General features: G+C 38.1%; 2 protein-coding genes across 10 annotated transcripts in view; both read left to right on the plus strand.

The window, feature by feature from the left end:
- The first annotated feature begins 1,388 nt into the window (after nt 1-1,388).
- On the plus strand, nt 1,389-13,989 carry LOC107714209 (piggyBac transposable element-derived protein 4-like). 4 transcript variants are annotated; one of them, XM_016519980.1, is made up of 7 exons: nt 1,389-1,686; nt 10,940-11,017; nt 11,101-11,187; nt 11,585-11,766; nt 11,911-11,955; nt 12,061-13,302; nt 13,415-13,989. In XM_016519980.1, exons 1-7 carry the CDS (start codon nt 1,411-1,413, stop codon nt 13,644-13,646), a joined length of 2,142 nt encoding a protein of 713 aa, XP_016375466.1. In that variant the 5' UTR covers nt 1,389-1,410; the 3' UTR covers nt 13,647-13,989. The 4 variants fall into 4 exon arrangements, with proteins under 4 accessions (XP_016375466.1, XP_016375464.1, XP_016375467.1 ...); XM_016519978.1 differs by lacking the exon at nt 1,389-1,686 and adding an exon at nt 5,795-6,358; XM_016519981.1 differs by lacking the exons at nt 1,389-1,686; nt 11,911-11,955 and adding an exon at nt 5,795-6,358.
- A 4,234-nt stretch (nt 13,990-18,223) lies between these two features.
- Nucleotides 18,224-22,577, plus strand: part of LOC107714210 (piggyBac transposable element-derived protein 4-like) — a 12,999-nt gene continuing 8,645 nt past the window's right edge. For 2 of the 6 annotated variants that reach the window (XM_016519988.1, XM_016519983.1), the window contains exons 1-3: nt 18,224-18,281; nt 18,720-18,913; nt 20,605-21,822. In XM_016519988.1, the coding sequence (XP_016375474.1) occupies nt 18,759-18,913; nt 20,605-21,822 (1,373 nt within the window). In that variant the 5' untranslated portion in view covers nt 18,224-18,281; nt 18,720-18,758. Of the gene's footprint in view, nt 18,499-18,719; nt 18,914-20,604; nt 21,823-22,577 lie in introns of all 6 variants that reach the window. The other 4 variants (XM_016519986.1, XM_016519987.1, XM_016519984.1 and 1 more) reach the window with 4 other exon arrangements.

Genomic DNA, 22,577 nt, shown 5'->3' on the forward strand with positions numbered 1-22,577 from the left:
CCAGGATACATGCCCTATTAGGGTATAAAAACAGCCTAAGTCATCAATAATTCTATGATTTATTGGATGCAAACAAATATGTAATATTCAAAATATGCTGCATGTATGACATGTCTAAGTGTCCTAAAAGTGTCTCATCTTCATCTTCAGGGGTGGGCAATTCCACCCCTTGAGGTCCACTGTCCTACAGGGTTTAGCTCCATCCCTAATCAATCATTTAATGCAATTTATGTTACACCATATAATTTTTTTGTATGTAATCCTGAAGGCTTTGGTTCGATTTTTCAGGTGTGTTTGATCAGGGTTGGAGCTGAACTCTGCAGAATGGTAGCCCTCCAGGTGCAGGACACCCTTGTTCCCTAAAATGAGCTGTGTGAAACCTGTGTGAAACCCTGCAATTTGCGTCATTTCCATTAATATATATATATATATATCCTAATCTGGCACAGATTACAGATATTTCGAAATGTGATAAATAACAGCACGGACAACATATGACTTAATTGTCTTTTTCAACATCTTAAGACAATGTTCACAATTAAAACTAACAGTTGTATTACTTTTTTTTCTGAAAAAATTCAGATTAATATGCCCCATGGGCGAACATGTTGGCTTTAGGTCAAACTAACAAAACAAGCACAGACAATTTTAACCAAGTCATGTGGCCCCCCTACTCCAAAAACCTCAACTATGATAATGATAACAGTATTGAATGAAAAACGTTTTTCTCATGCCTCCTACAAGAATATGTCATGTGGTGCACGTTGCCTGTTTAAAGGGGTCCTTGATTATTATTTCACTTTTTTAACTTTAGTTAGTGTGTAATGTTACTGTTTAAACACAAACAACATCTGCAAAGTTACGACTCTCAAAGTTCAATGCAAAGGGAGATTTTTTTTTTTACAGAAGTCCCTGTTTTTAGGCCTACAACACCTGGCTGGTACGGACTACAACGAGCTTCTTCCTGGGATGGTGACATCATGAACCCTAAAATTTACATAAACCCTGCCCCCGGGGACACGTAACAAAGGGGGTGGGGCCGTGGAGGAGGAAGAGGAAAGAAGAGAAGAGCGTTGTTGCCAGAGTTGCCAAGTCCGCTTATTATACGCAATTTTTGGGCTTCTTTTTTTTTGTAAAGTTGCGTGAAAAAGTCGTTGGGGTTTTTTGGGCTTATTTTAAAAAAATATGTTAGCTTGTTAGGAAAACCTGACAAGCAACTTCGTTTCTTTTCATTTATGTTCACTGTATTCTCCAATGCATTGATTGACACTCTTTCTGCTCACAGTTAATAGCCAATCAGTGCAAAAATATGTAGCGTAATTTGTCAAATATTCCGCCCCCTCCGCACGCGCTGCGGTTGCTTATTTGTCTCGCGAGAGTTGGCAACAGTGAGAGTAGAGTGCTGTTGCCATGCCGTCGAAACGCTGTTATTTTCACCCCGATTGCAGGTCCTCTTTATTCGGCCTCCCTAGGAATGCTGGACTTAGGGAACAGTGGTTAACATTTATTTTTAAATCGGTTCCTGAAAAGTATAACCCCTATATAGCTATCTGCGCTGCACATTTTAAGGAGGACAGCTTCCTCAATGTACGCGAGTTCAATGCCGGATTCGCACAAAAGCTTGTCCTGAAAGACGGAGCAGTTCCAACTTTAAAGGCAGAAACTGTTGTTTATGGGCCACGACCTGTAAGTATGTTTTATTCTTTGATGTGTTTTCCATTAATAGTTTATTTCATTACTTTCATGTTGTAGCAAGGACGTAAACAAATGGCAATGCTGTTTGGCTCCGCTAGCCAATTAGCTAAATGCTAATTCATACTTATCCGACAAACCCCTACAAACTACTTTTAATCCCACCAGCGAACTTCGAATGTTGGCGCCGAAAGCTCGGGATAAATCAGGGGTGTTTAGATTCAACCCTAATTAAACACACCTGATCGAATTAATCAAGTCCTTCAGGCTGAAAACGACATGGTATGTTTGTTGGAGCAGGGCTGGAACAAAACTCTGCAGGGCTCCGATGTAGCAGTCGATTGGTTAAGGCTAGAAGGGATACGTATGGCGCTACTGGGCATGCGCACATCAATACAGCGTAATTTTTGTCACATTGTACAACAATAATTACTATTTTTCCATTATTGTAAGGGGTAGGTTTAGGGTTGGGGTAGGTGTAACGTTAGACGTTAATAAAACGCATCTAATTTGTCGAAATTTAAATGTCATTGTTCGTTTCCGGTCGGAGCTGTATCCCTTACAACTACAACCCAGTCGATTCTGTTCCCCTCTGGAATTCCTGTTCCCTCTCGGGTTGCCAGGTCTGTGTAATAAACCTATTCATCTTGCAATTGTTCCTTTTTTTTTGTCTTATGTCCGAGTTTTTGCAGTTTAATTTTGCCTATGCAAATTAGTGTAATCTGTCCGTGCTGACGTCCAAACTCAGGGCATAGGCTATTACTGTTTCCATATAGAGCAACAATACATTTTAATTAATATTCTATTTGATTAATCTGTTTACCTTCTTACTGATACAGTGGAATATATTTAATCTGAACACTTATCCAAACGTTTATTTTTATTTTTCACAAGAAAGCCTTGCATACAAGATGCAAGTGTGGAGCATAATGTTGTAATTGTAATTGGCATACAATCTCAGAGCGCACCAGATAAATCAATCGATCAATCATTCAAAATAGCTCAGTTATAAATTAGGGAGATGACCACAAAATGTTGTCACCTGAATGACTGTTCTTATTGGCATATGCAAGCAATGGATCCAAACCTATATGAGGAAATTCTAAATTACAAAACTCGAGGTGTTTATCCATTTGTCATAAAAAGGAGCAGAAATATTTCATTTGCAGATGTTCCTCCAGTTTCCAAGTTGATGGTAAGCAAACTACTTTAAGTGATAACTCCTCTACACTGACAAGTTTTCTCATAGTAAAGTGAGGTATAGTGATACACCAAGACATGATAATAACAAAAAGTCAATGCTTGTCAAGAAACTATACTTACCTGACTTGAAGCAACTAGCACATTGACAATAACCTGTTTTCCAATTTCAGTTTAAATAGGCCTATTCCTTCAACTGGGCCTTTAGAACCTCATTGCAGGTTATTTGTTTAGATTTTAACAATAATGCTATTTCAATAGATGGCAAACTTTATCACATCTCCTCAAAAAAAAAAAAAAAAAGTTAAGTTAAGAAGAAAAGGGGTTGCTGGACAAAAAGAGGCCAGCCAATTTTTATTTTAGAGTTAGAACATTGTGGAACCGGAAAAAACAAGCTTGCCATTTCAGCTAGATTCTACTGGCCTGGAATGGGGGTGGACATTGATAAATGGGTAAATAGGCAACTACATTTTTTCCTTTTCAACATTGCTGTGAGACATATAAACTGATTATGTTATGGTATGCATTTCTCATGTGCTTATTTCTGAACATAAGGTTTTGCAGTGTGCCCACTGCCCAGTGCCATTTAAGCAGACTGTCCATCAAGCAGGAGCCCAAGTACATCCCAATATGTGTGTGTAAGCTTGTTGTCCACAGATGTGCATGGGTTTTGAGATAGGGAAGTCATGAGGTCACAAAATGTAAATGTATTAATGTTGCTATTTTAATTTTAAGGTGGACAAGCCTCTGGAACAGCTGGGCATGAATTTAGTGGGGAAAGTCACCAGGACCAACAATGTAATTTATTTTACAGGTTTGGGGCACCAAAGATAATTCTTACTGACCGAGGCACAGAGTCTGTTAACCAGGTTTGTAGTTTATTGAATGAAGGAAAAATCAGTATCCATGAAAATTTTCATGTGTGCATAAGGTTCTGATTTGTACACAACATTTATGGTTCATTGGATATTTATTTTAATGTATGTTTTGCACAGACCACACACACAAGGATTTTTAAGCTTTCAGTGCACACATAAATACAAAAACAGCAAGGCATATAATAAAAAAATAATAATAATTTAGCATAAATAAATAAGACAGTATAAAACAGAATAGCCAAAGCCTTAAAGGGTTAGTTCACCCAAAAATGACAATTCTGTCATTAATTACTCACCCTCATGTCATTCCAAACCCGTAAGACCTCCGTTCATCTTTGGAACACAAATTAAGAAAGATTTGATGCATTCTGTTCAAATCAAAGCACAAACAACGTAGAAAACATATTTGTGTGGTGCGGCTGACACAGAACAACATACGCTGGTTTGCGTTCAGTGGATACTCTCCAAAATGGCGCTAGGGTGACGAATGAGACAAATTGTTGAATAAAGTAGTTTTTTTTTTCTTTTGCGCACAAAAAGTATTCTCGTAGCTTCGTAATATTACGGTTGAACCCCTGATGTCACATGGATTATTTTACCGATCTCCTTCCTACGTTTCTGGACGTCGATCGTGGTAGTACCCTTGCTGTCTATGGGAGGGTCAGAGAGCTGTCAGATTCCATCAAAAATATCTTAATTTGTGTTCCGAAGATGAACGGAGGTCTTACGGGTTTGGAATGACATGAGGGTGAGTAATTAATGACATATTTTCATTTTTGGGTGAACTATCCCTTTAAGCATCACATTGAAATCGGTAATATATTTGATTGGAAAAAATAAGCAGAATTAAATTTCAAGTTAAAAAAACCTCTCTTCTTAAAACTATTTTCAAGTTTCGGATTAAAGACGGTATTTTGAACCATTTGACTTGCCGTACATCCAGTTGTGCAGGCTAGTTCTGATCATATGTATGGTAACTCGGCAACTATGCAAGAATTGTAATGTTAGTATGGTTGCCTAAAGGGAAACAGACATTCTGAGGGGAACAGAATCTACTCTACACACGTCACCCTAGCGCCATTTTGGAGAGTATCCACTGATGTTGTTCTGTGTCAGCTGCACCACACGGATACGTTGTTTTCGTTCAAATCAAAGCACAAACAACGTAGAAAACGTATCCGCGTGGCGCAACAATTAATGACATATTTTCATTTTTGGGTGAACTATCCCTTTAAGCATCACATTGAAATCGGTAATATATTTGATTGGAAAAAATAAGCAGAATTAAATTTCAAGTTAAAAAAACCTCTCTTCTTAAAACTATTTTCAAGTTTCGGATTAAAGACGGTATTTTGAACCATTTGACTTGCCGTACATCCAGTTGTGCTTCTTGCGCAGGCTAGTTCTGATCATATGTATGGTAACTCGGCAACTATGCAAGAATTGTAATGTTAGTATGGTTGCCTAAAGGGAAACAGACATTCTGAGGGGAACAGAATCTACTCTACACCAGCCCTCCAGGAATTGGTTTTGACACCTCTGTGATAAATAAAGTTATTGTTTCCCAAAATAAATAATCGACTCTTAACAGCCTAAAACGAGTCGTCAGTAATTCGAATCCCACTTCCGTAACGGCTACACGTAACACATTTGCATAATGCCCGCCTATGTTCTGCGTTGACCGCCCTCAAACACTGGCTTGTTGTTCGTGTGGTTAACATCATGTCGAGAAGACGCTGTGTCCTACGCTGTGAAAGTAAATTCGTTTTATTTTCACTTCCGAAAGACGAGGCTGCAAAGAATCAGTGGTTAATATTCATTTTCTCCACTGTACCACAGCAGTACAACCCCAATCTTGTTTTGTGTTCCCGTCATTTTACTGAAGACTGCTTCTCTAATCTCGGGGAGTTCAACGCGAGATTCACAAAACGCTTTCACTTGAAAGATGGCTCAGTACCCAGTTTATTTAGACCAGCTGGCTCCACTGAATCACAACTTGTAAGTATGATAAATAATTGATGTTTCTACATCGAGCGTTCAAAACACGGAACAATGGGCGTATCCTTTCCAATATATTGTCTCCCAAAAGAAAGAAGCGATTCTGAACCGTGTGAAACGAGCCGTCAATAATCCCTGCCTCACTTCCTGCAGAAAAGCTCTTCACAAGCCTGCGTATGGCTGTCAAATTTGCATTATGCCCGTTTATGGTTTTCATTGGCTGTCCGCGAGCAACGTGTGCTTTGACCCGCCCTCAAACGCTGTAGTTGTAGCTGAGGCCCGGAAGAGTTTGGTTCGTTCGTGTTGTTACCATGTCTAGAAGGCGCTGTTTTCTGCGCTGCGAAAGCAAATCCTCTTTGCATTTACTCCCAAAGCACGAGGAAGTGAAGAGTCAGTGGTTAAAGTTCATTTTTACAGTGACACCACAGCAGTATATCTCCAATAACCTTTTGTTGTGCTCTCGTCATTTTACTGACGGCTGCTTCTTAAATCTTGGTGAGGTCAACGCGGGATTTGCAAAACGCTTATTTATTAAAGATGGGGCAGTGCCCACTTTATTCGGACCTTCTCGCGCTTCAGGATCACAACTTGTAAGTATGATTATTTATGTTTTCTACCGAATGTTCAAAATGCGTAGCTTTGTGCTGTGTACTATGTACACCCACATCAGCGGTGGACCCACTATTATCTAACATCGTGTGTGGAGCACGATTGGTTTAGAAACGAATGTCCCGTTATTGTTTGGAAAGTGTTTCCTATTCTTCAGCTGTGTGCCTGGTTTGCCCCATACATGTATTACAAGCTTCCTTTCACCGAGCTTTTATCTTTAGTATAGTGGATGACTAACGTTATCTGTATTGTAATAAGATGTAAAGTTGCGACCACTGTCCTCTGCTAATTTGCTCAAGAATTTGCAGATCGAATGGGTCATGTCGGCGCAACTTCTAAGAGCTCCTTCAAATATTTCGCTCTGCACCGCATCGCGATTGCTTGCTGACTGCACGCCATCACATGAAGATGTTAAACAAATGTATTTGTTAAATGGGTAGTTCGCCCAAAAATTCAAATTGACACTATCTCACCCTCAATTTGTTACAATCCTGTAAGAGTTTCTTTCTTCTGCTGAACACAAAATAAGATATTTTGTAGAATGTTGGCAACCAAACAGTTGCTGGTAGCCATTGACTTCCATAGTATTTTTGTTTGCCATACAATGTAAGTCAGTGGCTACCATCAACTGTTTGGTTACCAACATTCTTCAGAATATCATCTTATGTGCAGAAAAAAAGAAACTCAGAAACACCTTGAGATTGATTGAATGATGACAGAATTTTCATTTTTTTGGGTGAACTGTCTCTTTAAGTCAAAAATCTATAATACTGTTATCTCTAACACGAAGTGTTAAAGTTGCATGTGAAAGTGCAGTGTTTGTGCTCCTCAGATCAGATGTGCTGCTGTTTCTTTTGTTCCTCTTTTGTAAGTCACTTTGGAAAAATGCATAAATGTTAATGTACGTTAGTAGATGCATAATTTTCACTTGCTAACAGTTGCTGGTAGCCATTGACTTCCATAGAATGGGAAAAAAATATTATGAAAGTCTGTGGCTATCAGCAGCAGGCAAATATTGTATCAACTTAAATGTATCCTGCATATTCAAAAGTAATATAAAATAAGAAAATGCTAAATATGTCATAGCTGAAATGTAGACTTTCAGTTTTAGGGGTCAACTCAGTCAAGGCAATTCAGATTTGTTGTGAGTGGTTAATCGGGTACACCGTCATATGGTTGGATAATTTTTTTCCCCCTTAACAGTTATCAATGTCAACATGTCTTAATTGTAGCGTTTGCTAATATTTTGTTCAAAACCGCAGCTCCTCGATTTAAAAATAAAATTGTGGTAAAACATTACATTCAAATTAAACGATAAAATCAGAAATTGCCCAGCCCAACATACAAGTAAAAAGGTTGCTGCCATAGTGTTCCGTTTTTACCATGATGTTTTTAAGTACGACACACCACTATGTGCCCTTGGTATGTGGCAGCTCTTCACCACCATAGGACGTAATTTGCGGGTGGGACATGTCCCCACCACTTTTTGAAAGCCTTTGAAAAAAAAAAAATTATTATATATATATATATATATATATATATATATATATATATATATTAGCATGCAGAAGGCTTGTAACGTGAAGTAAAAGCTTCTCCAGTTCGTCTTCAGTCATTCTTCAAAATGTAATTCATGTAACACAAAATACATTTGCACCAGTCAGATAGGCCTGATGTATAAACCTTGTCACACACACATCAGAATTTATAAACACAAAACGGTGTAATTATGTATGCAGCACCGCATCACTCTGGAATGCACACATTCTTTTACTGTGTGATAGCGATGAAGTAAATGCTTTAATTTACACATTTAGATTAAATATGCCACTCTCATGAATTAAGTTAAAGGTCCCATATTGTCAAAACTGAAATGTCTTGGCTTTTTTCACGATAACTGAGGTCTAGGGGCTATTTAACTACCATATAAGTTTCTAAACAGTCAGTCCACAGTAAAATTCACACAGCCTGCTTAAAGTAGCTGTGATTTTTCAATGATGCAGATGTATATACATTTCAGTTTCAGCAGGCAACTATTTTTACAGCTACATTATTGTTCCAGCCACAATTAATCACAACAATGCATATACAATTACAAATGATTATATATATATATCGTCAGTTTGTTGTTTTACACGCATGCACACAGACATTATTTCATACATTACATAGTTGTGAGATGCAAGAAACATAGACGTATATGGCAAGAAATCTGTAGACGCGCCCATAACAACAAAAGACAATACTTTATTGAACCTTTTCTGATAAGAAGTGTGCGCTGCAAACGCGAGCATTTTTGACGATCGTTTCTGTCCAGTCTGCTCGTTTTATTGCGTTTAACCACAGCTGTCGTCGGTTTTTTGTCTGGCAGTGGTAGCAGATATGCGATCAAATTTCTAATTTGAGGCTGTATTACGTCGATTCTGGCACCCAACATCATAAGAAGATGATATTTTAAGCTCCTTATGTAGCCGAATCTGCGCTGTTTTGAATGGGCCGCCTCCAGTTTCCCCCTGTTTTGCTTCCTCCAGCTAGCGCTGTGACAACGGCTGACCCTAGTTACCTGTGGTTGGCCTGGCTGAGCGTCACTCAGAAAACAACAGGCCAATCAGAAGAAAGGCTCATGAATATTAATTAGACAGGCCAAAATCGACCTGTTCTCAGCAGAGCTCCTGAGGAGCTGTAAAAATATAATGAGATGGTTTTTGGTACTTGTACCGCAAATATATATTCTTAAGGACATCAAAACCTAAAATAAAACTCCAGAAAGGTGTACAATATGGGACCTTTAAGCACACAAATTACATACAATTATCGAGAAGTTAAATTAGAAGAAGTTAAAAATCGCCCCGCTCTGTAATAGACATACTGTTTGTATTATGACAGCGAGGCAGGTCCGGTTCCAAAATCACATCACTGAGGGTGCTTCGGAAAATAATGAGGGTGCTCTAACCTTAATGCAAATCTATTTTGACATATATTTTTATCCCGTCCACTACTATGGTGCAAAGATCGCTCCCTTTATAATTACTAACAAGCTGTCACTAATCATCGCGTTCTTACAAAGTTCTGTTAAAATCAATTATTCTCTACACACGATGAATCCTTTATTTACATTGTGTCTACACTGTTATAATAAAAGGATTCGCGAGTGCACAGAACTCAGCACTGTACTAAAACTCCAGCGTTTTGAGCGGTGAGTGGATTCTAACTTATGCCTCTGATTGACCATTGTGTTCATGAAATCAACAGATATGTCTGATTGGCTACATTACACAACCCTGCAAAAACACATTGGAAATAGAAACTTTTGACGCTCTCTGGAGCGCAAACACAAATGCTTACTGGCACTGCTCGTTTGCCAAATCTGTTTCGCCAATATGATATTATTACAGCTTCAACTGAGGATGCTTTATCACCCTCTAACACTTAAAACCAGGCCTGCAGCGAGGATTGCTTGGCTGTGAAAATTCTGTCTTAAATTGTGTTGTACTGCAGAAATCAAAGTCTGAGCGCAAAAAGAAATTTTTTTTATCTGAATAATGATCAATGATGATATGCACTTGATTCAGAAGATGGCTTAGAAACATACATACACTGCTGGGCCCGTTCGACAGCTACTGTACCGCTGCTGGTGTAGTGCCGCTACATTACGCATCCAATCGGAATGCAATGACTGTAAAATGTGCACAAATGAATGAGAACTGATGCTAAAGTCTGATGATGATCCACTCTTTCCTAATGCTGGGATCAGAAGGAAGGCAATGCAAAGACTGTGTTTTTCCACAACTTGGCACTTCACAGTGTCTTGTTGTCTTTGGAGCCATCTTTATCGTTTGATTTCTGTGTAGACCTGCATTTTCCTCTCTCATTATTTATACTACCCATGCAAATCGGTGGGCGGGGCTAAACAGGCAATGATGTAGAAGCAGGCGTTGATCATCTTCTGCGGAGGCGGGATTTAGCCACACTATTACGTCATAAAGTGGCACATTCCACAACCTGTCATTTTGGCAGATTGGCTTCAATATAAGCTGTTTTTAGACTAACGAGAAAGTTTTGAGTTCTGAAACTTACAGGATGTTTTTATGGTACAATGAAATTTTATGTCAAAAGATCAAGAGAATTTTGTTTTCTCAGTTCATGGCCCCGTTAACACATCCACTCAAAATTGACCAAATACTTGAAATGAAAAGCAAAGCTGCATTTGAGGTAGTGAAAGAAAATCCCAAATAAATGCATATACAATATTCTTTGAAATGCCACATGCTTCATGATCATTTTGTTATAAGTTATTTCTCCATTTTTCCAGCAAATGTTGCATTGAAGTTGTTTATTGTTGAATGTGGCACCACATTTTTTTAAAGTGCTTTGTGCAGGCTTTGCAAGCTTTGTCTGATCATGTTTTAACCAATTAAAAATTCATTTTGGGATCCAAATATGATATTTGGGGATTTTGTGACTCTGCCTTGCAATGTCATTATATTTTCTAACCTTACTGCATTTGCATCTCTGTGTTAACATATTTCATAATTGTGTAATTTTGTTTAAATTTTTTTTAGGGCAATTCTGGAAAAAGTGGGCTCGCTGGGGAAGGTGACACTGTTGCAAGACCCCTCAAAAAATGGCACAGTTTAAAAGTATGCAAATTAATAAACGCATCTTTACTGAATTTTGTTGTGGTGGTATTGTTAAGTGGCAAGGTTTATTTCCTCTGCCTTAGGATTCCAAGTGTCCAGGGTCATGTGAGGGTGTGAGTCGTGGGAAACCCACTGCTGCAATGTGCTTTACTTTGTTTGCGACACACGCTGTAAGTGCCAGACCAACCACAACAGACTGGGCTATCTGACCAATCATAGCAGACTAGGCTATTTGGAAAGGAGAGGTTTAGATAGATCAGATCCTTGAACGAATGGTTTCAGGCACAGTGATGAAAAGAAGTGATGCTGCAATATATATAATGACATTTTTAAAAATGTAAGTTTTTTTTGTTTTGTTTTGTTTTTTTTGAAGCATGAAAACCTATTGTAGGAGACCTCCAAAACAAAATTAGGAAACATTACAATAGCGTTATAGGGGCACTTTAAGAAAAACTGTTGGGTTGTGAATAAAACAAAACTGAATTTTGGTTTATGTTGTATAATTTGGCTTCCAGAAAGAAAGAAAGAAATCACTAACTCTTTGTTTACCCATCTAAAATGCAACAGCAAACGTCTGCGACATTTGATCTTCTGCATTCTACTGCGGGTCCCAAGAAAATTACTACAAATGATGTTACAGCCAGTTGTGACGAAGATCTTGATATTTGTGACCTGGACAGTGTGGCCAGCAGTGTGGACAGCACCGCAGAGGAGATGTTTATTGATGGTCTTGACCCTGTTCTAGATGGGTAAGTTTCTTTTTTATTTCATACTAAATAACAATGCAAATATGCTTTGAGTGGTCATTTTATTGCCAGCCTGTTCATTTAGATTGTGGAGTATTTAAGTTTTAATTGCTAATTCTGTTTTTGACTTCTTGTGCCATGCCATAGGCCTTCACATGACATTTACTCACCAGAGGAGGACTACGATTCAGAGTATGCTTTAAGTGGTCATTTTATTGCCAGCCTGTTCATTTAGATTGTGGAGTATTTAAGTATTAATTGATAATTCTGTTTTTTACTTCTTGTGCCATGCCATAGGCCTTCACATGACATTTACTCACCAGAGGAGGACTGCGATTCAGAGCCCAGCCCCCAGCAGAGAAAGAGATCACGTCTGTCTTCCACATCTTCTACTACTGGAAGAAATGGCAGGGAAAGTGAAAACGATGGTTCATCTGGAATTTCAAATGAAAAGTGGCATAGCTCAGATGATGCAGATATTAAGCCACCCCATCTAGACTTCACACCTGTCCAAGAACCTGGGCCACAGATTTTACCAAATAGGTGCACTAGTCCTCTGCAATTTTTTCAACTGCTGTTTCCAAAAAAAATGTGGCAGACCATTGTAGTCCACACTAATGACTATGGAGCAAAGTGCCAAGGGAGAAAGGGCAAAGTGTGGGACTACATTTGTCATAAAGACTTGAAGTCGTACGTAGCACTGGTAATTTACATGGGTATGTTCAGGTGCTCTTCATTGACAGACTATTGGAGTGTGTCTGAGCACTTCAGTCTGTCCTTTCCAGCAAAAATCATGTCTTACAAGAAATTTCTGTCAATCTCCAAAGCCCTTCATCTAAGTGATAGCAAGGAGGATGAGAAGAACAGCTTTAGGAAGGGAACAGCAGCCTATGAACGGTTAGGTAAAATTCAACCTCTGTATCAAGTCATTAGGGAGGCCTGCAAGACCTTTTTTCATCCTTTTCAGAACATCACCATCATTGAAAGAATGGTCACATCGCAGGATAGAACTGTATTGAAGCGCTGCGTGAAGAACAAATCCCCAAATATGGGGTACAAGCTCTTTGCACTGACAGACTGCACCTGTGGCTATACGTGGGACTTCTTTATTTACGAGGGGAAGTCATGTGCGTCACAGAATGTGGGCCTGAGCTATGAGTCCGTTATGGCATTGGTGGATGAAAATATGTTGGGCTCTGGGTACAAATTGTTTGTGGACAAATTTTACACCAGCCCCACACTCTTCAGGGACCTCTTGTATAAAAAGATCTGGGCTTGTGGCCCCGTTTGGGCAAACAGGACAGGTTTCCCAAAAACAGTCGTGAACAGATTGTCAAAGAACGCTCCACGCGGCACCATGCGCTGGATGAGGGATGGCAGTCTTCTGTTTGTTGAGTGGAAAGACTCCCAGGAAGTGCAGATGTGCTCCACCTTCCATAAAGCCTATGAAGGTGATACTGTGCAGAGAAAGGTGAAGGGCGATGCACTTCGGACCCTGAAGGAGGTTCCCATTCCAGCTGTGGTGCTGGACTACAACAGGTTAGTAGAATTTATTTGATGTTCCTTGTTTCACTTTATTGTGCCTGTGCCTTTAATGCATTAAATGCCTTGATCTTTTTAGAGTTTGAAATATGCATTTTATTCCACACAGGAACATGGAAGTAGTTGATTCGTCAGATCGCATTACTGGACATTACCGAGCTCTGCTTAAACCGAGAAAGTGGTATCAATGTGTGTTTTACCACTTTTTGGACATCATTGTAGAGAATGCATTCATCATGCAGGAACTAATGGCCAAGGGAAAGAACAAGAAGCCTTTGACCAGAAAGGCATTCTTGGAGGCGCTTATTATAGAGCTTACAGAAATATGTCCTCAGGACTAAGCACCGGTTCCCTCAGCTCCCTCTTCTTCCGGATCCTCCTCGGCAGTTCCTGCTATATTCCACAAGGCAAAGCACATAACAGCGGACAGCACTGGCAGGCGGAAGTGCAGGCTCTGCTGCCAGAAAACACCAGTCACGTGCGAGACTTATGACGTGATGTGCTTTCAGCCCAAGAGGGACTGACATGAGAGGCTTTTGATTTATGGCTTCAGTATATGTAACAGTGTTTTGTTTAGTTTAGTTTTTTTCCCCCACTGTTCATTCATGGTACATTCATTCAAAAAATGATCAGAATATGTAAATTAAATGTAATTTACATTGTAAAGTGGAATAAATGGTTTTGAATGGAATGAAATTATGTGCGTTTTATGTATTTGCTTGGTTTATACATGTGAGAAAACATGCATTGGTGAGGGAACATTTAACTGGCATTTGAATCAGAATTTGGTCAAATCAATGTGGTTCCACGCTCATTTTGTAGGTTATTTTGAGGTAATGCAGTGGTTTTTGGCCACATACATTTTATCTGCCACAGATTTTTTTTTTTTATTTACAGAAAAAGATACTCTTAGAATTATGCATCTCTGCTATCCTGCAAGAGCATTATACAGAGATCTTCTAATGACCGTCAGTTACTCTTTCTGTGATGACAGACAGATAAATAGATATAGAGTTACTGTATTAAGAGTCCGTCAGTGAGTTTCACCGGTTTCACCGCAAGAGGGAAGTTTAACTTCTCACACATTACCTGCTCGTATTACAAATATAACACTGGAAATTGTATTTACGACCTCGTTAAATGACACTTCAGTCAAGACGCAGTAAAACAGTCAAAACATTTTCTGTGAATATATGTAAATTAATTTTAGCACAGTTTTATGGCTGAAGGCTGTATTTAAGTTCTAAATGGCTTTGTATTAATGTGCTGAAACAAACTGAAAGGGGACGAAAAAAGTAAAAAATTGTTATTAAAAACAAAAAAAAAGTGAAATTACCATGATTACGAAACGGGATTGGATTCAGCGTTAGAATGGTTCTGCCATACAGCCTATGGCCGTTTAAAATGAACCGATTCGCGGGAAAAATACAGCCCTAAAATCACAGGTAATTTGTTTTTCTAAGAAACAGAAAATTTCCTTAAAGTTAAATGACCAAGAACTTGAACAAGTTAGGGTAACTAGATTTCTTGGGGTTCTTTCAGACGAAAAGCTGACATGGAAACCGCAAATTGATCAAATTAAATCAAAATGTAAGAAAATTAATAATGTCTTGCGTTGTTTGTCTGGACTAGATTTGGGAGCGACTAGGTCTTCATTGAGAAATATATACTGGGCTCTTATGAGGTCAAAATTTGACTATGGGTGTATAGCTTATATGTCAGCATCAGAAACATACTTAAAGAAATTAGACAGAGCAAGCTCAAACGCTAAGAATATGTAGTGGAGCATTTAAATCATCACCAGTAGCGGCTTTACAGGTAGAAATTGGGGAGATGCCTCTAAGCATTAGAAGACTTATGCTTGCATATTGGGTTAACATACAAGGGCATAGTGCGTTACACTCTACAACGGCAATAGTACAAGACTGTTGGGAACATAATAAAAAAAAATTTAGGAGTTTTGGATGGATAGGAAGTGCAAAAGCAAGAAAGGCATGTTTACATACTATACAATACTGTCCCAACAGTTCCATACTCTGAAGTTCCCCCTCGGAAGTTTATAATGACATTAATTGACTTGCAATTACAGGAAGAAATAAAAAGAAAATCGAAACTTATGCCTGTCTGGTGTATAGTTAAAAAATATATGGAGTTGCATTTCACCAATAAAATAATTTTATTTACAGATGGTTCAAAGAATCCTGAAAATGGTCGCACAGGTGCTGCAGTATACATCCCACAATGCGAGGAAAATATTAAAAAGAGAACAACAGATTACTTATCAGTGTAGAATTGGTAGCAATAATATTAGGTTTACAGTGGATAGAACGAAGAAATAAAAACAATGTAGTAGCATCTGATAGTTTATCTTCTCTCATGAGTACTGGATCCGGGAAGTCATGTAGACTTGACATTTTAAATAAAATATATAAAATAATCCTTGGATTACACAATAATGGTACGAATGTATCATTTATCTGGGTTCCTGCGCATCATGTAGGTGTGAAAGGAAACGAAGAGGTAGATCTTTTAGCAAAACCATCTCTCAAATCCCAAACAATAGATCTACAGGTTAAATTAAGTAAAGCTGAAGCCAAGACTATAAAGGTACATACACAAAAGCTATGGCAGGAATACTGGGATGATACAGGAAGACATTTTTAGAATATTCAAAGCAAAGTTCTCTAGGAAGAGAAATGGGTAAAAATCGGAGGGAGGAAACAGTCATTACTCGTCTCAGAATAGGACATGCAGGGCTCAATAAGACTCTGCATTTAATAGATAAAAACATTAATGGTTTATGTACACATTGTAACCAAACTGAATCAGTAAAACATATAATAATAGAATATCATGCATATGAAAATAAGAGAATAATAGCCTATTAAAATAAGTATTTGAAAAAGATAAACTTCAATTTACTTTGGAAAATACACTTGGAACAGCACTAAGGAAATACAGTTAATTTCATATCTGAAAGAGACAGGTCTACTAGAACGAATATGAAGATCATAGAATAGTATTTTCTTTTTCTTTTCTTTCTCCTCTTGTCTTTCTCAGCCAGACTTTTGTTCCACACTCCAGTCCAGCAGGTGGCGGTAAGGCACCTATTAGCTGGTTTGCAAACCGCCAAAAACGCTTAAGAAGAAGAAGAAATACAGCCCTTCACTACTTACATCACTTCCTAAACTTTGGAAATTAGTCTATAAACATAATTTCTCTCCCCATTCATGTGTTATTTGTAACAATCAATATATATTATTCAAAAACAAGTCCATTTTTTGGAGTGATTGGTTTAACAAAGGTTTAATTTTTGTTACAGATTTATTAAATCATTCAGGTGATCTATATAATTGCACTGAATTTATTAATAATTGTGGATTAAATGTATCTTCCAGTGAATATATAAAACTAATTCATTGTATTTCCCCAAACCTACTTCGCCTTATTAAAAATGAAAACAATGTATAAGCCGATTACTGGCTCTCTTCCAGATCTTACTGTTGGGGGCATTTCTATCAGGGATTTAAAAAATTCAGTAACTTTTATATTAGGAAAATTTTAACCAAAAAAAGAACCAAAGGCAATGGCGAAATTGAAACAGGATTATCCCTCACTTTTATTTCAGAATCCGTGGTCAGATATGATTAAAAATGAAAACAATGTATAAGCCGATTACTGGCTCTCTTCCAGATCTTACTGTTGGGGGCATTTCTATCAGGGATTTAAAAAATTCAGTAACTTTTATATTAGGAAAATTTTAACCAAAAAAAGAACCAAAGGCAATGGCGAAATTGAAACAGGATTATCCCTCACTTTTATTTCAGAATCCGTGGTCAGATATGAATAAATATGTAATTCCTAATAAAGCCAAAGAAACTCATTTTAAAACAATGCATAGATGTTATCCATGTAATGATTTTATCAGTACGTTTAAAGAAGGGTTCTCCGTCTTATGCTGGTTTTGTAAAGAAGAGTCAGAAACCAACCATCATTTATTTTTCAGTTGTAATTATGCCAAACTATTTTGGTCCTAAGTGTTTTACAAGTTTGTCACTATAACTGATATAATGGTCTTGTTTTTGGATTGTGATACCGATCTATTGGCCCCAAACCTACTTCGCCTTCTTAAAAATGAAAACAATGTATAAGCCGATTACTGGCTCTCTTCCAGATTTTACTGTTGGGGGCATTTCTATCAGGGATTTTAAAAATTCAGTAACTTTTATATTAGGAAAATTTTAACCAAAAAAAGAACCAAAGGCAATGGCGAAATTGAAACAGGATTATCCCTCACTTTTATTTCAGAATCCGTGGTCAGATATGAATAAATATGTAATTCCTAATAAAGCCAAAGAAACTCATTTTAAAACAATGCATAGATGTTATCCATGTAATGATTTTATCAGTACGTTTAAAGAAGGGTTCTCGCTCTTATGCTGGTTTTGTAAAGAAGAGTCAGAAACCATTTTTCATTTATTTTTCAGTTGTAATTATGCCAAACTATTTTGGTCCTAAGTGTTTTACAAGTTTGTCACTATAACTGATATAATGGTCTTGTTTTTGGATTGTGATACCGATCTATTGGAAATGGACAATATAATTAAAAATTATTGTTTTATTGGGGAAATATCACATAAACAAAGCAAAATGTATATTAACTGTACCAAATGGTCGACTATTTTCTATTGATTTAAAGGTTGTCTATGATTCTCTAACTTCAATACAGAACCATCGTAAAGCTGTTAAGACATCTATCAACTATTAAAGAGGATACTTAGATATTTAGTTAATCTTTGAAAAATTTGAAATTTTTGGGTTGTATTGTTTTATAGACTCATATTTTTGTAAGACTTTGTATTCCCCTACTGTTATTTCAAATAATAATTATTTTAAAATTACGTCACTTCCTGTGACTCCCGCGCGGAGAGCAAGTGAACAAGTTTGTATGTGATTGTTGTTTACATCCCTAGCATGTGAGTTGTTTAAGTTTTACGGCTAATCTTCGAAACAGTTATACATTGTTTGCGGTGCTGTCAGCTTACCCACCAGGCTTCAAGTTTAAGTAAATTTACTATAACCGCCCGTCTTGTTCGTTTAAAGACACTGACTGAGTTTAAATTCTTATCTGTAGTCAACAACGCCACTCAGGCGGCGCATAAACATCGACTTGCTTGATTTGCCTGCTAAACGGTATGGCATTATATAGGACATTGGAATAAAAATAATATATGAATTTGAGATTACAGTGACATGTGGTTTGTCTGTACTCCCTAAAACATGCAGAGGTCACTAATTCACTGTTTACTCACCTTACATTCAGCAGGATACATTCGCATCGATTGCTGGTTTGTCTGTACTCCCTAAAACATGCAGAGGCCACTAATTCACTGTTTTACTCACCTTACATTCAGCAGGATACATTCGCATCGATTGCTCTTTAGAACTCTCCGATGGATCCAAAGAAAAGTACTGAGAATGGCGTGGAGGACAGTGTAGCCAGTAATGATGAAGATCTTTATGTTTGTGACCAGTACAGTGTGGCCAGCAGTGTGGACAGCACAGCAGAGGAAATGTTAAGGAATGGTCTTGACCCTGTTCTAGATTGGTGAGTTTTTCTACACATTTTCCTGAGACACATTTACTTTCTTTTAACACCGTATTTTAGCACTCACATTTATAATGTGGGTTAAATATTATGGTTGATGCAAAGAAATGTAATTGTATGGACTTACCCTTCAAACAGCAATTTGTCATAACAGCATGTTAGAATGGGGATTTGATGAAATCATTGAAGATCCATAGCAAATAATACTATTTTTATAATCTTAAAATCCATAGTCATGATAGCAATGGACTATGCTTTTATATATGTATAATAAAACACCAGCAACAACATGCTACGTAGGGCCTACTGACACAATTAAGTATAGAAATAAAAACTTTACACTCCACAGATCTACAATGTGTTACTGTGTCTACAAATCACCTATTAACAAGTCAACATAAACTCTTTTTTTTTTTTAATGGAAGAGCATGAGAGACTTTGTACTTGTGCAATTGTTAAACAAAAACAAGTCTTAAAGTCCTGTGTACAACAATATGAGTATGAAGATGAATATTTGAATGAACAGCAGTTAATGTGTCTGTGCATCCTGACACAAACATTCGCATGGCGTCAATGTGACAGATTTTTCCTGCTTGTGTACTGGTGTTCTTATCTCTTTCAAAACTGACTCTCTTGTCTCTGTACTCTTGTATTGGCCGTCTTATGAACACCATAGCAAAAACAAAAATCTGAATGGCTGTTTAAAAACATGTAAATAATGTTTGAGTAGTTCTCTGTGACAAGCAGGGCTGCGTTTCTCGATAACGACTGATCTTAGAGCTTAAGAGCGTTTTGTACGAGTCATTTTACGATCGTGTGTTTCCCAAAAATGCACTTAACGCAATCACACGTAGCCGTGCTTTAAGTGCTACGTAGGAGTCGCTATCCGTTTGTCAAGTGCTGAAATGTCACCTGGCTCGTAATTGTAGTACACGCTCGTTTATTGAAATGTAAACCTAATGCTGTGTTCCAGACAACTCCGATATAATAACTATTATATTATATTATATTATATTTATACGTATAATATTATACTTTACATAATAATAATAAAAATTTCTTACATTACTTTTATTCATTTTTGTTCAGTCATTTAATTTAGATGTGTATTTCTATTTTTTCTGCCCTTTTTAATTATTTCATTTATAAATTCATAAAAACGAGTAATAAAGTGTAGCCTACAATAAAGTACAATCAAAACTTTATATTATAATCGCATTGCACTTGAATAAAGTTAAAGGTGCAATCTGCCGATTGTCCTGCAGGTGACCGCATAAATCTGTCTTCTTACGATGCAATTAGGGCTTTACGATTACCCCAGAGCACTCGTAGAGCTACGATGATTTTCAAGTGCTACTTAAGTTACGATGCTTTTGGGAAACAGACCGTAATATTAAGATCAGTCGTACGATCGTTTTTACGAACTACTTAGGCTTACGAAGCTTTTGGGAAACGCAGCCCAGGTTAGTAACAAAGTTGTGCAGTGCTGCATTGTGTAGAGGAATAACTGCTGTATTTCTGCTCTTCTAGAAGTGGAACCTACTGCCATTTTTATGCATTTGTCTGAACCAACAAATCGCATGCAAAAACAGACTGAACATTTGTGTTGGTGTGAACACAGGCATTTAATCAACACAGTTGTGAAGAACCTTGCTAATTGTTTTTTTTCTTCTTCTTGTTCCATGGAATAGGCCTTCACCTGATATTTACTCACCAGATGAGGACTGCGACCTACAGCAGAGAAAGAGATCCCGTCTGTCTTCCACATGTTCTGCTGCTGGAGGAGATGGCAGGGAGAGTGAAAATGATGGCTTGTCAACAGAAAGGTGGCGCAGCTTAGATGAAACAGATGTTGAACCGCTTCAGCTAGACTTCACACCTGTCCAAGAACCTGGACCAAAGTTTTTACCAAGCAATTGTAGCAGTCCTCTCCAGTTTTTTCAGCTGTTCTTTCCAAAAACAATGATGCAGTCTATTGTAGGGCACACAAATGTCTATGGGAGCAAGTGCAAGGATGTGGGTAATCCTTGGCTCTACCTTTCTCTGAAAGACTTGAAGTCGTACATAGGACTGGTAATTTACACAAGTCTTTTGAAGTGCTCTTTACTGACAGAATATTGGCGGGAGTCCCAGTACTTCAGTCCATCCTTTCCTGCACATGTCATGTCTTATCAAAAATTTGTGACAATCGCCAATACTCTTCATTTCAGCAATACCATCGAAGATGAGAAAAATTACTTGAAGAAGGGAACAGCAGCCTATGAACGGTTAGGTAAAATTCTACCTCTATCTCAACTCATTCGAGAGGCCTGCAAGACCCATTTTCATCCCTTTCAGAACATCACCATTGATGAAAGAATAGTGGCAGCACAGCCTAGAGCTGGACTCAAACAATCCATGGAAGACAAATCTGCAGATAGAGGATACAAACTCTTTGCACTGACAGACTGCACCTGTGGCTATACATGGGACTTCTTAATTTACGAGGGGAAGTCATGTGCGTCACAGAATGTGGGCCTGAGCTATGAGTCCGTTATGGCATTGGTGGATGAAAATATGTTGGGCTCTGGGTACAAACTGTTTGTGGACAAATTTTACACCAGCCCCACACTCTTCAGGGACCTCTTGTGTAAAAAGTTCTGGGCTTGTGGCCCTGTTTTGTCGACCAGGAAGGGTTTCCCAAAAATCTCAGTGAATAGATTGTCGAAGAACGCTCCACGCGGCACCATGCGCTGGATCAGGGACGATAATCTTCTGTTTATTGAGTGGAAAGACTCCCAGGAAGTGCAGATGTGCTCCACCTTCCATAAAGCTTATGAAGGTGATACTGTGCAGAGAAAGGTGAAAAGCGATGCACTTCGGACCCTTAAGGAGGTTCCCATTCCAGCTGTGGTGCTGGACTACAACAGGTTAGTAGAATTTCAGTGATAGTCCTTTGGCCTGTTTCATGAAGCCAGTTCTAGGTAACTTTGAGTGTATTTTGAGCAAAAAAAATATTTTTTTTTCCTTCGGGTTCAAGAGGATGGATTAGTGTATATACAATGGGCATAGAAAATTACCCCCCTTTAAAATAATCAAATGTTGTTGCTTTGCAGCCTGAAATGAAGACGTTGTTTTATCCAGCTGTATTTAAAAATAAATAAAAAAACAGAATCACTGAGTTGGAAAAAGGATCACCCCCTCCTGAAAATGACTTGTAAACTCAGTAAGGTGTAGCTAATCACCTTCTCAACGGCACACAAAGCCATTTGACGTTCAACTGTGATCAGCTGTGGTCATTTTGATTAGCTCAGCATGAAAAATGCTTTTCTGGAGCATTTCAGTCCTTGGTAGTGCAACTGAAGCAAACAATCAACTATGGGTGGCAAAGTACTGTCAAAAGACAAGTTGTGGACAGGCACAAGTCAGGAGATGGATACAAAAAAAATTCAAAGGCTTTATCAATGCCTAGAAGCACAGTGAAGTCTATTATTAAGAAGTGGAAGGTATTTGGTACAACACAAGACCCTCCCTGGATCAGGACGTCGCTCCAAACTGGATGAAATAGCCAGGAGGAAACTGGTCAGAGAGGCGATCAAGAGGCCTACAGCAACTCTGTGCCTGTGACAACAATATCACAAATTCTCCACAAATGTGGCTTGTATGGGGGGGGTGCATGAAAAAA

Source organism: Sinocyclocheilus rhinocerous, unplaced genomic scaffold, assembly GCF_001515625.1.
Source record: "Sinocyclocheilus rhinocerous isolate Xijiao unplaced genomic scaffold, SAMN03320098_v1.1 scaffold1591, whole genome shotgun sequence".
Classification (NCBI taxonomy): Eukaryota; Metazoa; Chordata; class Actinopteri; order Cypriniformes; family Cyprinidae; genus Sinocyclocheilus; species Sinocyclocheilus rhinocerous.